The sequence below is a fragment of the Haliaeetus albicilla genome, chromosome 31 (genome assembly GCF_947461875.1).
Source record: "Haliaeetus albicilla chromosome 31, bHalAlb1.1, whole genome shotgun sequence".
NCBI classification, from domain to species: domain Eukaryota; kingdom Metazoa; phylum Chordata; class Aves; order Accipitriformes; family Accipitridae; genus Haliaeetus; species Haliaeetus albicilla.
This window is the reverse complement of record NC_091513.1, coordinates 92,777-110,262: the sequence shown is the minus strand read 5'-3', so window position 1 is coordinate 110,262 and position 17,486 is coordinate 92,777. Positions and strand designations below refer to the sequence as shown.

General features: G+C 61.5%; 1 protein-coding gene across 1 annotated transcript in view; it reads left to right on the top strand.

Moving 5' to 3' along the window:
* The window catches only part of LOC138683105 (potassium-transporting ATPase alpha chain 1-like), a 33,855-nt gene extending 17,172 nt beyond the window's left edge, over positions 1-16,683 (top strand). The window contains exons 4-20 of the mRNA XM_069774628.1: positions 7,256-7,363; positions 7,703-7,762; positions 8,368-8,571; positions 9,317-9,430; positions 9,523-9,657; positions 9,752-9,869; positions 10,118-10,386; positions 10,670-10,868; positions 10,953-11,062; positions 11,492-11,626; positions 12,099-12,279; positions 13,145-13,314; positions 14,169-14,305; positions 14,407-14,557; positions 15,143-15,311; positions 15,386-15,540; positions 16,492-16,683. Of these exons, the coding sequence (XP_069630729.1) occupies positions 7,256-7,363; positions 7,703-7,762; positions 8,368-8,571; positions 9,317-9,430; positions 9,523-9,657; positions 9,752-9,869; positions 10,118-10,386; positions 10,670-10,868; positions 10,953-11,062; positions 11,492-11,626; positions 12,099-12,279; positions 13,145-13,314; positions 14,169-14,305; positions 14,407-14,557; positions 15,143-15,311; positions 15,386-15,540; positions 16,492-16,683 (2,607 nt within the window). The remainder of the gene's footprint in view (positions 1-7,255; positions 7,364-7,702; positions 7,763-8,367; positions 8,572-9,316; positions 9,431-9,522; positions 9,658-9,751; positions 9,870-10,117; positions 10,387-10,669; positions 10,869-10,952; positions 11,063-11,491; positions 11,627-12,098; positions 12,280-13,144; positions 13,315-14,168; positions 14,306-14,406; positions 14,558-15,142; positions 15,312-15,385; positions 15,541-16,491) is intronic.
* Positions 16,684-17,486: the final 803 nt, after the last annotated feature.

Genomic DNA, 17,486 nt, shown 5'->3' with positions numbered 1-17,486 from the left:
GGGGGGACGAGGGGGTGTCCTCCGTCTCTACCGGTGACATTGACGGTGACACGGTGCATCCACCATAGGTCTTTGTAGTTCCGACGGCTGGGATTGGCCACCAACCGCAACCCGTACAAACCGGCATGGACGGCTCGGATGTGGCGCAGGATCAGGCTGCAGTCGCCCTTGTTGGCTTTTGGGGTTCTTGGGGGTTCGCTCACCTTCACCCCCATAAATTCCTTCTTCGTGTTTTCGTAAAAGGGGTTACGGAGCCAAAGGAGTTTATCGAGTTTGGCGTCCGGTCCCGCTTGACACAGGTCGTAGTGGCAGGAGATGTAGAGGCAGGAACCCAACCCGGCCACCAACTCCTTTGGACCCGTCACCGGCTCCGAGCAGATGGACAGGGAGCCTGAGGAAAGACGTAAGATTTTTGAGGTGTTTTGGAGACCCAAGAATCTGGGGACCCAGGTCATCAAGGACCTGGGGGTCCAGGGACCCAGGACTCCAGGGCTGGAGATGTTCTGGAGACACCTTCAACCCCAGGTCCTTGATGACAGATGGACAGGGAGCCTGAAGAAAGACGTAAGATTTTTGAGGTGTTTTGGAGACCCAAGAATCTGGGGACCCAGGTCATCAAGGACCTGGGGGTCCAGGGACCCAGGACTCCAGGGCTGGAGATGTTCTGGAGACACCTTCAACCCCAAACACTGGCTCGTTGAGGGACCGAGACGTCCCGGGACGCGGGTGTTTTGGGGACGCAGGTGGTTGGGGACGCAGGTGTCTGGAGCCCCAGATGTCCGGGCACTAAGATGTTTTGAGGAGACCTTCAACCCTCAAAGGCCAGAGGGACCCTGGGCAGCTGAGGGACTCAGGCATCTGGAGATCCAGGTGTCTGGGGACCCAGGTGGCCACGGATGGAGATCTTCTGGCCATACCTTGAACCCCAAAGACCGGAGGCACCCGGGGGACCCAGGTGGCCATGGATGGAGATCTGCTGGCCATACTTTCAACCCCAAAGACCGGAGGCATCCGGGGGACCCAGGTGGCCACGAATGGAGATCTTCTGGCCATACCTTCAACCCCAAAGACCGGAGGGACCCGGGGGACCCAGGTGGCCACGGATGGAGATCTTCTGGCCATACCCTCAACCCCAAAGACCCAAGGGGCCCAGGGACCCAGGCATTTTGGGGAGTCAGGCATCTGGGGACCCCTACCCATCATCCCCTACACCCCCAAAGACCAGAGGGGCTCCCACCATGACCCCCACCCCCCCCTCTCAGGGGACACAGGCATCCGAGGAAAGGTCCCTACCTGGGATGAAGAAGAGGAGGCAGACGAAGACCCGCATGGCGGCAGAGTCTGGACCTGACCGAGGAGGTCGAAGCATCAACTGAGGGCGACCCAAGCGTCCGAGGGGACCTGAGCATCTGGGTTTGGCCACCTCCTTCTCCTCCCCCCCCCACCTCTGAGACACAAGAGGAACCCAGGCGTCCGGGTTCTTCGCCTCCTCCCCCGCTCGAAGCCAGTCGAGCCCATTTCCTTCCCTCTTCTCGAAGGGACCCAAGCGTCTGGGTCCCACCACCCCCACCCCGTGGACCTCTTACCCTGGAGGGACCCAAGGCGTCTGGGTCCCACTGCCCCATAGATGCTCCAAAGGGACCCAGGTGTCTGCGTCCCACCACCCCATAGACGCCCCAAAGGGACCCAGGCGTCTAGATCCCACCACCCATAGTCCTGCCCCAAAGGGACCTAAGGGTCTGGGTCCCACCACCCCATAGACGCCCCAAAGGGACCCAGGCGTCTGAGTCCCACCACCCAATATGTCCCACCACCCAATAGGTCCCACCACCCCATGGACCTCCTATCCTGAAAGGACCCAGGCGTCCAGAACCCACCACCCATAGACCTGCCCCAAAGGGACCCATGTGTCCAGATCCCATCACCCATAAACCTCCTACCCCAAAGGGACTCAGGCATCTGGATCCCACCACCCCATAGACGACCCAAGCGTCTGAGTCCTACCACCCGAGGGGTCCCACCACCCCATAGGTCCCACCACCCCATGGACCTCCTACCCTGAATGGACCCAGGCGTCTGGGTCCCACCACCCCATAGACACCCCAAAGAGACTCAGGCATCCGAGTCCCACCACCCAAGGGGTCCCACCACCCAAGGGGTCCCACCACCCATAGACCTCCTGCCCCAAAGGGACCCAGGCGTCCGAGTCCCACCACCCAAGGGGTCCCACCACCCAAGGGGTCCCACCACCCATAGACCTCCTGCCCCAAAGGGACCCAGGCGTCCGAGTCCCACCACCCAAGGGGTCCCACCACCCAAGGGGTCCCACCACCCATAGACCTCCTGCCCCAAAGGGACCCAGGCGTCCGAGTCCCACCACCCAAGGGGTCCCACCACCCATAGACCTCCTGCCCCAAAGGGACTCAGGCGTCCAGGTCCCACCACCCCATAGATGCCCCAAAGGGATTCAGGCGTCCGAGTCCCACCACCCAAGGGGTCCCACCACCCAAGGGGTCCCACCACCCAAAAGCTCCCACCACCCATAGACCTCCTGCCCCAAAGAGACCCAGGCGTCCTGATCCCACCACCCCATAGACACCCCAAGGGGACCCAGGCGTCCGAGTCCCACCACCCAAGGGGTCCCACCACCCAAAAGCTCCCACCACCCATAGACCTCCTACCCCAAAGGCACCCAAGCGTCCGAGTCCCACCACCCAAGGGGTCCCACCACCCAAGGGGTCCCACCACCCAAAAGCTCCCACCACCCATAGACCTCCTGCCCCAAAGAGACCCAGGCGTCCTGATCCCACCACCCCATAGACACCCCAAGGGGACCCAGGCGTCCGAGTCCCACCACCCAAGGGGTCCCACCACCCAAAAGCTCCCACCACCCATAGACCTCCTGCCCCAAAGAGACCCAGGCGTCCTGATCCCACCACCCCATAGACACCCCAAGGGGACCCAGGCGTCCGAGTCCCACCACCCAAGGGGTCCCACCACCCAAAAGCTCCCACCACCCATAGACCTCCTACCCCAAAGGCACCCAAGCGTCCGAGTCCCACCACCCAAGGGGTCCCACCACCCAAGGGGTCCCACCACCCAAAAGCTCCCACCACCCATAGACCTCCTGCCCCAAAGAGACCCAGGCGTCCTGATCCCACCACCCCATAGACACCCCAAGGGGACCCAGGCGTCCGAGTCCCACCACCCAAGGGGTCCCACCACCCAAAAGCTCCCACCACCCATAGACCTCCTACCCCAAAGGCACCCAAGCGTCCGAGTCCCACCACCCAAGGGGTCCCACCACCCAAGGGGTCCCACCACCCAAAAGCTCCCACCACCCATAGACCTCCTGCCCCAAAGAGACCCAGGCGTCCTGATCCCACCACCCCATAGACACCCCAAGGGGACCCAGGCGTCCGAGTCCCACCACCCAAGGGGTCCCACCACCCAAAAGCTCCCACCACCCATAGACCTCCTACCCCAAAGGCACCCAAGCGTCCGAGTCCCACCACCCAAGGGGTCCCACCACCCAAGGGGTCCCACCACCCAAAAGCTCCCACCACCCATAGACCTCCTGCCCCAAAGAGACCCAGGCGTCCTGATCCCACCACCCCATAGACACCCCAAGGGGACCCAGGCGTCCGAGTCCCACCACCCAAGGGGTCCCACCACCCAAAAGCTCCCACCACCCATAGACCTCCTGCCCCAAAGAGACCCAGGCGTCCTGATCCCACCACCCCATAGACACCCCAAGGGGACCCAGGCGTCCGAGTCCCACCACCCAAGGGGTCCCACCACCCAAAAGCTCCCACCACCCATAGACCTCCTACCCCAAAGGCACCCAAGCGTCCGAGTCCCACCACCCAAGGGGTCCCACCACCCAAGGGGTCCCACCACCCAAAAGCTCCCACCACCCATAGACCTCCTGCCCCAAAGAGACCCAGGCGTCCTGATCCCACCACCCCATAGACACCCCAAGGGGACCCAGGCGTCCGAGTCCCACCACCCAAGGGGTCCCACCACCCAAAAGCTCCCACCACCCATAGACCTCCTACCCCAAAGGCACCCAAGCGTCCGAGTCCCACCACCCAAGGGGTCCCACCACCCAAGGGGTCCCACCACCCAAAAGCTCCCACCACCCATAGACCTCCTGCCCCAAAGAGACCCAGGCGTCCTGATCCCACCACCCCATAGACACCCCAAGGGGACCCAGGCGTCCGAGTCCCACCACCCAAGGGGTCCCACCACCCAAAAGCTCCCACCACCCATAGACCTCCTACCCCAAAGGCACCCAAGCGTCCGAGTCCCACCACCCAAGGGGTCCCACCACCCAAAAGCTCCCACCACCCATAGACCTCCTGCCCCAAAGAGACCCAAGCGTCCGAGTCCCACCACCCAAGGGGTCCCACCACCCAAAAGCTCCCACCACCCATAGACCTCCTACCCCAAAGGCACCCAAGCGTCCGAGTCCCACCACCCCATGGTCCTCCTACCCCAAAGGGACCCAGGCATCTGGACCAATCCCGTCTCACCTGACACCCCCCCCTCCTCTCCAAGTTGAGGTCAAAGGCTGAAGAACCCCAAATGTCCCGATGGGTCTTGTGCGATGGACCCGGGCGTCCGGGGCGGGTCATGCCATCCTACCACCACCACCCCCATATCCACCCGCAAAGCTTACTGGGAACACCTGGGTCCCCATGGGGTTGGTGGTGGGCAGAGCAAAGCATCATGGGAGCCCGGATGCTTGGGTTCCCCTTTTTTTTTTTTTTTTTTTGGGGGGGGGGGGGCGGAAGGCGTGACGAGCACCTGGGTTCACCCAACCGAAACCAGGGTGACGCCGTGGGGCCCCCAAAACCCGCGTCCCCTCCAAGGGCGACGGTGGTTATGGGGTAGAGCGGAGCATGATGGGAAGTCCCGGACCTTTTTTGGGGGTTTTTTTTTTGGGGGGGGGGGGGGGCCAGGATGCCTGGTTACCCCCCCCCCGCCCAGCAGTAGCTAAACTTAGAGCAAAGCATGATGGGAGCTCGGACGCTTGGGTCCCCAAAAACATCCCCCCCCCCCCATTACACCCTCCCACACGCGCCTCGTGGGGACGAGCCCGATAAGCTATCAGTAATTAATCATTAACGAGCGGCAAAAGGGGACCCAGGCGTCTGGGGCCTCCCCTCCACCGCAATTGATAAGCCAGAACCTGATAAGCGTTGGGGGGAGGGGGGGGGAACTTCATCAAGGGCACTGTGGGTTTGGGGGGGGGCATTTGGGACCCCCCCCACTGTATGACTCAGGTTTTTTGGGGGGGGACCCAGGCGTTTCGGGGGACCCAGGTGTCCCCCCAAGACCCCCCCCCCGGTTGTCCTAGTTCCCCTCCAAAAAGGGAGGGGGGTGTCCCCACCCCCCACCCCCCCACCCCCCCAAGGAGGGACCCAGGCGTCCCGGCGAGGTCACCTTGGGGCGGTTCCCCAAGGTGGGTTATAAGGGGAGGTGGGGAGAGGACTGGGAGGCACTGGGAGGGACTGGGAGCTGCCGGGAGCTGCCATGGGGAAGGAGGTGAGGGGAGAGGTGGAGAAGGTGGAGGGATGGAGGAGAGATGGAGGACAACTGGAGGGATGGAGAAATGGAGGGACGGAGGGATGGAGAGATGGAGAAATGGCGAAATGGAGGGATGGAGAGATGGAGGAGGGTTGGAGGGATGGAGAAATGGAGGGATGGAGAAATGGAGAAATGGAGAAATGGAGAAATGGAGGAGGGTTGGAGGGATGGAGAAATGGAGAAATGGAGAAATGGAGAAATGGAGGAGGGTTGGAGGGATGGAGAAATGGAGGGATGGAGAAATGGACAAATGGAGGAATGGAGAAATGGAGAAATGGAGGGATGGAGAGATGGAGAGATGGAGAGATGGAGGAGGGTTGGAGGGATGGAGAAATGGAGGGATGGAGAAATGGAGAAATGGAGAAATGGAGAAATGGAGGAGGGTTGGAGGGATGGAGAAATGGAGGGATGGAGAAATGGACAAATGGAGGAATGGAGAAATGGAGAAATGGAGGGATGGAGAAATGGACAAATGGAGGAATGGAGAAATGGAGAAATGGAGGGATGGAGAGATGGAGGAGGGTTGGAGGGATGGAGAAATGGAGAGCTGGAGGGATGGAGGAGAGATGAAGGAGGATTGGAGGGATGGAGAAATGGAGGGATGTAGGACAGACGGAGGAGGGTTGGAGGGATGGAGAAATGGAGGGATGGAGGGATGGACAAACGGAGAAATGGAGAGATGGAGGGATGAAGAGATGGAGAAATGGAGGAGGGATGAAGAGATGGAGAAATGGAGAGATGGAGGCATGGAGAGATGGAGGAGGGTTGGAGGGATGGAGAGGTGGAGAAATGGAGAAATTGAGAGATGGAGGAGAAATGGAGAAATGGAGGGATGGAGGAATGGAGCAATGGAGAGACGGAGGGATGGAGGAGAGATGAAGGAGGATTGGAGGGATGGAGAAATGGAGAGATGGAGAGATGGAAGAATGAGAAATGGAGAAATGGAGGGATGGAGGAGAGATGGAGGAGGGTTGGAGGGATGGAGAAATGGAGAAATGGAGGAATGGAGAGATGGAGGGATGGAGAGATGGAGGGATGGAGAGATGGAGGGATGGAGAGATGGAGGGATGAAGAGATGGAGAAATGGAGAGATGGAGAAATAGAGGAATGGAGAAATGGAGGGATGGAGGGATGGAGGAGAGATGGAGGAGGATTGGAAGGATGGAGAAATGAAGAGATGGAGGAATGGAGAAATGGATAGATGGAGGGATGGACAAGTGGAGAGATGGAGAGATGAGGAGGGATGAAGAGATGGAGAAATGGAGGGATGGAAGAATGGAGAGATGGAGGGATGGAGAGAGGAATGAAGGGCTGGACCGAAGGAGGGATGGAGGAGGTATGGAGGGATGGAGGGAGGGAGAGATGGACAGAAGGATGGAAGGAAGGGTGGAGGAATGGAGGGGTGGATGGGAGGAAAGATGGGGGGGACAGAGGGACAGATAGAAGGCTGGAGGAAGGGGCGGAGGGGTGGCAGGAGGGTTGGAGGGAGGGAGGGACGGACAGAAGGATGGACGGAGGGATGGAGGGATGGAGGGACAGACAGATGGACACGTGGGCAGAGAGAAGGTGGCACGAGGTGAAGGGAAAGATGGAGGTGGGAGGGATGGACGGACAGATGGACAAAGGGACCTGCCCCCAGCTGACCCTTGACTTCTGCCCCCAGGAGAGCTATGAGTTGGGGCCACGGGGCAAGGCCCCGCCCCCGGCGAAAAAGGGCCGTGGCCGCCGCAAGCAGGAGAAACTGGAAGACATGAAGAAGGAGATGGATGTGGTATGAGGGGGGGGACTGGGAGGGACTGGGAGGGTCAGTGGGGGAGACTGGGAGGTCAGCTGGGGAACTGGGAGGTCAACAAGAGGGACTGGGGGTCAATGGGGGGCACTGGGAGGTCAACTGAGAGAGTGGGGAGCTCATCAAGGGTCAATGGAGGCAACTGGGATGGTCAGTGGGGGACTGGGAGGGTCAATGGGGAGGACTGGAGGGGTCAAGAGGGGGACTGGGAAGGTCAATAGGGCACTGGGAGGGGCTGTGAGGGCGCTGGGCTATACTGGGGGGCACTGCAAGGGTCAGGGGTCGGGGGTCAGGGGCCAGTGCTGAGGCAGGTGCCCCCAGGATGACCACAAGCTTGACGTGAACGACCTGGAGCTCAAGTACAGCACCAGCATCACCAAGGTGGGTGACCCCTGACCTCCGACCCCGGCCAACCCCCACAGCTCCCAGCACCATGACCCTCTGACCCTCAACCCCATTGACCTCTGTTGACCCATGGCCCCACCAATCACGTTGACCCCAATCAACCTCGTTGACCCCTCATGAGCCATCAACCCCATTGGCCCCACCAACCCCATTGACCCCAGGGGTCAACGCCATGACCTCTGCCAACCCCATTGACCCCACCAACCCTGTTGACCCCATAAACTCCATGACCCCTGTCAGCCCCATTGACCCCATCAACCCCGTTGAACCCAGTCACCTCCATGACCCTCAACATCCCCGTTGACCCCACCAACCCCATTGACCCCAGTCACCTCCATGACCCCCAACATCCCCGTTGACCTCATCAACCCCGTTGACCCCAGTCAACTCCATGACCCCCAACACCCCCGTTGACCCCAGTCAACTCCATGACCCCTGTCAACCCCGTTGACCCCACCAACCCCGTTGACCCCAGTCAACTCCATGACCCCCAACACCCCCATTGGCCCCATCAACCCCATTGACCCCAGTCATCTCCATGACCCCCACCAACCCTGTTGACCCCCCATCGACCCCGGCAGGGCCTGGTAGAAGCGGTGGCAGCCGAGCGGCTGCTGCGGGATGGTCCCAACGAGCTCCGCCCCCCCCGGGGGACCCCCGAATGCGTCAAGTTTGGGCGGCAGCTGGCCGGGGGTCTCCAGTGCCTGATGTGGGTGGCGGCGGCCATTTGCCTCATCGCCTACGGCGTGCAGGAGGGGGAGGGTGACCGCGGCAGCTCCGACAATGTACGTTGGACACCTGGGTCCATCTGTGGTGGGGGGAAGATGCCTGGGTCCATCTTGGGGGGAGACATGGGTCCATCGCAGGGGGGAACATCTGGGTCCATCTCAGGGGGAACATCTGGGTCCATCTAGGAGGGAACATCTGGGTCCATCTCGGGGGGAACATCTGGGTCCATCTAGGAGGGAATATCTGGGTCCATCTAGGAGGGAACATCTGGGTCCATCTCGGGGGGAACATCTGGGTCCATCTAGGAGGGAACATCTGGGTCCATCTCAGGGGGAACGCATGGGTCCATGGGTTGAGGAACCCCTGGGTCCATCTTGGGGAAGATCTGGGGTGGAGAACCTCTGGGTTTATCTGGGAGAACCTTTGGGTTCATATCTATGGCCATCTCGGGGGGAACGTCTGGGTCCATCTGGGGGAACATCTGGGTCCATCTGGGGGAATATCTGGGTCCATCTGGGCAAACACCTGGGTTCATCTGGGCTGGGGACACCTAGGTCCATGTGGGGGAACGTATGGGTCCATCTTGGGGTGGGGGAACACCTAGGTCCATCTGGAGAACATCTGGGGGGTACCTGGAAGCCAGGAACGCTCAGGAGGGGAGAACTTGTGGGGCTTGGAGCGGGGATCCAGATGTCTAGGACCCTCAGGGGGGGAAGCAGGACACCTGGGTCCCCTTGGATGGGGGTACCCGGATTCCCTGGGTCCCCACCCCGTGGGCCTGATCCTGTCCCTTCCCACCAGCTGTACCTCGCCATCGCCCTCATCGCCGTTGTTGTTGTCACCGGCTGCTTCGGCTACTACCAGGAGTTCAAGAGCACCAACATCATCGCCAGCTTCAAGAACCTCGTCCCTCAGGTGGGGCCACCAGGACACCTGGGTCCCTTCTGGGTCCCCACCCGGACACCTGGGTTCCCACCCGGACACCTGGATTCTCCTGTGACCTCCAGCAAGCCACGGTGATCCGGGAAGGAGACAAACTACAGATCAACGCCAACGAATTGGTGGTCGGTGACCTGGTGGAGATCAAAGGAGGCGACCGAGTCCCTGCAGACATCCGCATCATCTCAGCTCAGGGTTGTAAGGTGGGTCCGGACGTCTGGGTCCCTTTCGGGGGGGGGTGACACGTGGTGTCCTCACGTGTCAGGCTGAGACGTGTCCTCCCACCACCACCTCCAGGTGGACAACTCATCGTTGACGGGGGAGTCGGAGCCCCAGACGCGGTCACCCGAGTGCACCCATGACTCGCCCTTGGAGACCCGCAACATCGCCTTCTTCTCCACCATGTGCCTAGAAGGTGCGTCCCACCCGGACGCCTGGGTCCAACCCGGACATCTGGGTCCCACCCAGACACCCGGGTCCAACCCGGACATCTGGGTCCAACCTGGACACCCGGGTCCAACCCAGACATCTGGGTCCCACCCAGACACCCAGGTCCAACCCGGACATCTGGGTCCCACCCGGACACCTGGGTCCAACCTGGACATCTGGGTCCCACCCGGACACCCAGGTCCCTTAAACCACCCAGATATCTGGGTCCTATAGGGACGGCCATGGGGTTGGTGATCAACACGGGTGACCGGACGATCATCGGGCGCATCGCCAGCTTGGCCTCGGGGGTGGAGAACGAGAAGACCCCCATCGCCATCGAGATCGAGCACTTCGTCGACATCATCGCCGGCCTTGCCATCTTCTTCGGTGCCACCTTCTTCGTGGTGGCCATGGTCATCGGCTACCCCTTCCTCCGTGCCATGGTCTTCTTCATGGCCATCGTCGTGGCCTACGTCCCCGAGGGGCTGCTGGCCACTGTCACGGTATGGCTTGAGGCATCACAGGGGTTGGAGCCGTAGGGCTGTGGGTCCCATCACAAAGCATGGGTGCTACGGGAGACTTGAGGGTCTTCATGGGGTCACCTGGGACTCTTGAGGTCCCCGTGAGTCCACCACAACCCAGGGTTCTGGTTGTCCTTACGGGTCCACAGGCATCAGCTGCTTTCCTGGAGGTCCCCATGGCTCCAAGGCCACCACAGGAGGTCCCATGGGTGCTCTAGGGCTTCCCAGCGTTCCCCAGGGTGCTGAGGGACTTGCGCACCTCCAGGTTTGCCTCTCGCTGACGGCGAAGAGGTTGGCGAGGAAGAACTGCGTGGTGAAGAACCTGGAAGCGGTGGAGACATTGGGTTCCACCTCGGTCATCTGCTCCGACAAGACGGGGACCCTCACCCAAAACCGGATGACGGTGGCGCATCTCTGGTTCGACAACCAGATCCATACGGCCGACACCACCGAGGACCAATCGGGTGAGTTGCGTGCCTGGGTCCACCCCCACCACCACCTCCACCCCCCCCAAGGTGACCCCCCCCCAACCTCTACGTCCCACCTAGGTCAAAGCTTCGACCAATCGTCGGAGACGTGGACCATGCTGAGCCGCGTCGTCACCCTCTGCAATAGGGCCCAGTTCAAGCCGGGACAAGACAACGTCCCCGTGGCCAAGGTGGGACACGTATAGGGTCCTATAGGGGATCTATAGGGGGCTGGGAGGGCTGTATAGGGACCCTATATGGGGCTGGAAGGGGCATCTAGGGACCCTCTGTGGGGCTTGGGAGAGCATGTAGGGACCCTCTATGGGGCTTTATATGGGGTTGGGAGAAATGTAGAGGGGCCAGGACTCCTATAGGGGCACTATATGGGGCTGGGAGGGGCATATAGGGGCCAGGATGCCTATAGGGGCTGGAAATGTCATATAGATGCCTATAGGAGCCCTATATGGGGCTGAAAGGGGAACACAAGGACCCCCATAGGCGCCCTATATAGGGCTCGGAAAGGCATATAGGGGCCAAGACCTCTCCCATAGGGGTGCTATATAGGGTTATGGGCCCCTCACCCCCCCCAAGCCCCACCCGCTTAAGCCCCGCCCCTGCAGCGTGAGGTCATCGGCGACGCTTCGGAGACGGCGCTGCTGAAGTTCGCCGAGGTGACGGTGGGGTCGGTGTCGGAGGCGCGGGGACGGTTCCCCAAGGTGGCCGAGTTGCCCTTCAACTCCACCAACAAGTTCCAGGTGAGGGGGGACCCAAGAATCCGGGATGGGGATACCCAAGAATCTGGGTGGGGGACCCAAATATCTGGGATGGGTTCAGCTGGGGACCCAGGTGTCCGGGAAGGGGACCCAGATATCTTGGATGAGGTCAGGAGAGGTCCCAAATATCTGGGATGGGGTCAGGAGGAGACCAGTCATCTGGGAAGGGGACCCAGATATCTGGGATGGGGTTCAGGAGGGGACCGAGATATCTGGGATGGGTTCAGGTGGGGACCCAGGTGTCCAGGAAAGGGACCCAGATATCTAGGATGGGGTCAGGAGAGGTCCCAAATATCTGGGATGGGTTCAGGTGAGGACCCAGGTGTCCAAGAAAGGGACCCAGATATCTGGGATGGGGTTCAGGAGGGACCCAGGTGTCCGGGAGGGGGACCCAGATATCCAGGAGGGACTCAAGCATCCAGGTGGGAACTCGGGCATCCATGTCCCTCGACAGCTCTCGGTCCACGAGGCGGGAGAACGGCAACTCCTGGTGCTGAAAGGTGCCCCCGAGCGGGTGCTGGAACGGTGCAGCACGGTGCTGCTGAAGGGACAGGAGCTGGCCCTGGATGCCCAATGGAGAGAAGCCTTCGAGGGGGCCTACGCCGAGCTGGGGGGGCGCGGGGAGAGGGTCTTGGGTGAGTGGGGTGGAGCGGGGGATGGCGGGGAGAATGGGGATGGGGATGGGGGAACGTGGGGATGGGGGGACACCATGGGGAGATGGTGGGACATGGGGGAAATGGGGTTGAGGGGGACGTGGGGATGGGGGGGCATCATGGGGAGATGGGGGAAATGGGGTTGGAGGGGACGTGGGGATGGGGGGACGTCATGGGGAGATGGGGATGGGGGATGTCATGGGGAGATGGGGACGTGGGGATGGGGGACATCATGGGGAGATGGTGGGACATGGGGGAAATGGGGTTGAGGGGGACGTGGGGATGGGGGGACGTCATGGGGAGATGGTCTACATGGGGTTGGGGGGGATGTGGGGATGGGGGACACCATGGGGAGATGAGGATGGGGGGACATCATGGGGAGATGGGGGTGTGGGGATGGTGGGACATCATGGGGGGATGGGGGAAATGGGGTCGAGGGGGACATGAGGATGGGGGACATCATGGGGAGATGGTGGGACATGGGGGAAATGGGGTTGAGGGGGACGTGGGGATGGGGGGACACCATGGGGAGATGAGGATGGGGGATGTCATGGGGAGATGGTGGGATGTGGGGACGGGGGGACATCATGGGGAGATGGGGACAGGGGGACGTCATGGGGAGATGGGGGGGAAATGGGGATGAGGGGAGATGATAGGGAGATGGGGGACATGGAGGAGACGGGGAGACATGGGGGGGACATGGGTACATGGAGGGGGGACACAGAAAGGTGCGGGGACATGGGATGGAGGACACGTGCGCAGGAGGGTGGCACGTGCACCACCCCCATGCGCTCGGGTCCCAACGTCACCCCGTGTGTCCCCCGTCCCCCCCCTTGTCCCTCCCAAGGGTTCTGCGCCCGCTGGCTGCCGGCGGGGACGGTGGCAGCGGGGACGGACCCCGAGTCGCTGCCGGAGGTGGCCGTGGGACTTTGCTTTGCCGGGCTGGTGTCCATGATTGATCCACCCAGGGCCACCGTCCCCCAGGCCGTGCTCAAGTGTCGTACGGCTGGGATCAGGGTAGGGGACGTCGAGGACATGGAAGGACGTGGGGGGACATGGGGATGGGGGGACATCAGGGACGTGGAGGGACAGGGAGGGATGGGGGGACATCAAGGAGGTGGAAGGACATGGAGGGACATGGGGATGGGGGGACATCAGGGACGTGGAGGGACATGGGATTGGGGGGACATCAGGGACGTGGAGGGACATGGAGAGACATGGGGTTGGGGGGACATCAGGGACGTGGAAGGACATGGGGTTGGGGGGGACATCAAGGACATGGAAGAACATGGAGAGACATGGGGACAAGATGGACATGGGGATTGGGAGCAACATAGAGATGGGGGGACATCAAGGACATGGAAGGACATGGAAGGACTTGGGGATGGGGGGACATGGAGGACATGGAGAGACATGGGGGACATGGGGATCAGGAGGGACATGGGGTTGGGGGGACATCAAGGACATGGAAGGACATGGAGAGACATGGAGACAGAAGATGGACATGGGGATTGGGAGGGACATAGAGATGGGGGGACATCATTACGTGGAAGGATATGGGGATGCAGGGACATCAAGGACGTGGAGAGATATGGAGGGACATAGGGTTGGGGGGACATCAAGGACATGGAAGGACATGGGGTTGGGGGGACATGGAGAGACATGGAGGGACATAGGGATCAGGAGGGACACGGGGATGGTGGGACATCAAGAACATGGAGGAACATGGAGAGACATGGGGACAAGATGGACATGGGGATTGGGAGGGACATAGAGATGGGGGGACATCAAGGGCGTGGAGGGACATGGGGTTGGGGGGACATCAAGGACATGGAAGAACATGGAGACACATGAGGACATGATGTCCCCAGGTGATCATGGTGACCGGAGACCACCCCATCACGGCCAAGGCCATCGCGGCGGCCGTCGGCATCATCTCCGAGGGCAGCGAGACCCCCGAGGAGGTGGCAGCTCGTCTACGCGTGCCCCTTGAGCAAGTGGACCCCAGGTGGGACTCAGCTGTCCGAGAGGGGACCCAGATGTCCAGGAGGGACCCAGGTGTCCAGGTGGGGGGGACCCAGATGTCCGGTCGTGTGTCGTCCCCCCCAGGCAGGCGCGGGCGCGGGTGGTGACGGGAGCGGAGCTGGCGTCCATGACACCGGAGGCTTTGGAGGTTCTTCTACGCGCCCACCCCGAGATGGTCTTCGCCCGGACGTCACCGCAGCAGAAACTCGTCATCGTGGAGAGCTGCCAGCGGCTGGTGGGGACATTCGGGATGTTGGGGGGACATTGGAGGGACACGGGGACACTGGGGGGGACACGGGCATGGCCCAAAGCCACCACCAGTCCTGGTGGGAAGGGGTCACTGGGGACACTGGGATGACCAGAGAGGTGCCCTCAGCGTCCTTGTCCTCAGGGTGCCATCACATTGGGGATGGGAATGGTCCCCACATCCCCAAGGTGCCACCATGATGGACATGGTGATGGTCCCTGTCCCCATCTCCCTGGTCCCTCTGTCCCCAAGGTGCCACCATGATGGACATGGCGATGGTCCCTGTCCCCATCTCCCTGGTCCCTCTGTCCCCAAGGTGCCACCATGATGGACATGGTGATGGTCCCTGTCGCCATCTCCCTGGTCCCTCTGTCCCCAAGGTGCCACCATGATGGGGATGGGGATGGTCCCTGTCGCCATCTCCCTGGTCCCCACGTCCCCAAGGTGCCACCATGATGGGGATGGTGATGGTCCTCAACCCTCACTTCTCCACTCCCCGTGTCCTCAAGGTGCCACCATGGTGGACATGGGGATGGTCCTCAACCCTCACTTCTCCGCTCCTAATGTCCCCAGGGTGCCATCGTGGCGGTGACGGGGGACGGGGTGAACGACTCCCCGGCGCTGAAGAAGGCCGACATCGGGGTGGCCATGGGCATCGCCGGCTCCGACGCCGCCAAGAACGCGGCCGACATGATCCTCCTCGATGACAACTTCGCCTCCATCGTCACTGGCGTGGAGCAAGGTGGGGCTGGGGACACCGGGGGTGGGTGACGTGAGGTGACACCGCCCCGGTGACACCGTCCCCACCCTTCCCAGGCCGCTTGATCTTTGACAACCTGAAGAAGTCCATCGCCTACACCTTGACCAAGAACATCCCCGAGTTGACCCCCTACCTCATCTACATCACGGCCAGCGTCCCCCTGCCCTTGGGCTGCATCACCATCCTCTTCATCGAGCTCTGCACCGACATCGTGAGTGCCCGGATGCCCGGGGTCCCCCCACCCAGATGCTAGGGTGTCCCCCCCCCACCCCACTGGGGTCCATCAACCAGTCATTGAGGTTCCTCACCCAGGAACCGGGGTTCTTCGTAAGCATTTGGGGATTCTTCATAAGGATTTGGGGATTCTTCATATGGATTTGGGGTTTCTTCCTATGGATTTGGGGATTCTTCCTATGGATGTTGGGGTTCTTCACCCAAGTATCTGGGTGCCCTACCCAGACACCGGGGTCCCTCCTGGATGCTGGGGTCTCCCACCAGGTGCCTGGGTCCGTCCCAGACATCTGGGTCCTTCACCCCAGCACCTTGAGTCCTTCACCCCAACACCTTGAGTCTTCCACCCCGACACCTTGAGTCCTTCACCCCAACACCTTGAGTCTTCCACCCCGACACCTTGAGTCCTCCACCCCAACATCTTGAGTCCTCCACCCCGACACCTTGAGTCCTTCACCCCAGCACCCTGAGTTCTCCACCCCGACACCTTGAGTCCTCCACCCCAACATCTTGAGTCCTCCACCCTGACACCTTGAGTCCTCCACCCCGACACCTTGAGTCCTTCACCCCAGCACCCTGAGTTCTCCACCCCGACACCTTGAGTCCTTCACCCCAACACCCTGAGTCTTCCACCCCGACACCTTGAGTCCTCCACCCCAACACCTTGAGTCCTCCACCCCGACACCTTGAGTCCTTCACCCCAACACCCTGAGTCTTCCACCCCGACACCTTGAGTCCTCCACCCCAACACCTTGAGTCTTTCACCCTGAGACCTTGGTCCTTCACCCAGACACTTGGGTCCTTCACCCAGACACTTGGGTCCTTCGCCCCAAGGGTTGGGTCCCTCTCCCAAATACCAGCGTCTCCCAACGGGATGCAGGGGGTCCCTCCCGGACACTTGGGTCCCTCACCCAAAAACCCGGGTCCACAGTTCCCCTCGGTCTCCTTGGCCTATGAGAGGGCAGAGAGCGACATCATGCACCTGAAGCCCCGCAACCCTCGACGCGACCGATTGGTCAATGAACCTTTGGCAGCTTATTCCTACTTCCAGATTGGTACGATCCGGATAACGGGCGTTTTTTCCGGAGCTGAGGGAAGGATCCGGACACCAGGGTCCAGCTAGGAGAGGGGACGAGTGGGTTGTGGCCAAGGTTTGGGTGGGGGGAGAACGGTTGGGTCCCCAAGGGATGGGGGTGGTCCTGGATGGTCCACCTTGGGTGGGTAGAGGGGGGTCTGGCTGGTCTAGATGTTGGGGTGCCCCGGAGTCCTGGGTGCATGGACACGGGGGTGCCCAGCTGCCCGGATGCCTTGGGTGCCCAGATGCTGGGTCCCTGGACATCTGGGTCCATGGGTGCCCAGATTCCTGGGTCCCTGGACATCCAAGTCCCTGGACATCTGGGTGCCCGGACACCCAAGGCCCTGGACATCTGGGTCCATGGGTGCCCAGATTCCTGGGTCCCTGGACACCCAAGTCCCTGGACATCTGGGTCCATGGGTGCCTGGACACCCAGGTCCCTGGACATCTGGGTCCATGGGTGCCTGGACATCCAGGTCCCTGGACACCCAGGTCCCTGGACATCTGGGTGCCTGGACACCCAAGGCCCTGGACATCTGGGTCCATGGGTGCCTGGACATCCAGGTCCCTGGACACCCAGGTCCCTGGACAACTGTGTCCATGGACATCTGGATCCCTGGACATCTGGGTCCCTGGGTCCCTGGACATCTGGGTGCCCGGACACCCAAGGCCCTGGACATCTGGGTCCATGCGTGCCCAGATTCCTGGGTGCCTGGACATCCAAGTCCCTGGACATCTGGGTGCCCGGACACCCAAGGCCCTGGACATCTGGGTCCATGGGTGCCTGGACATCCAGGTCCCTGGACACCCAGGTCCCTGGACAACTGTGTCCATGGACATCTGGATCCCTG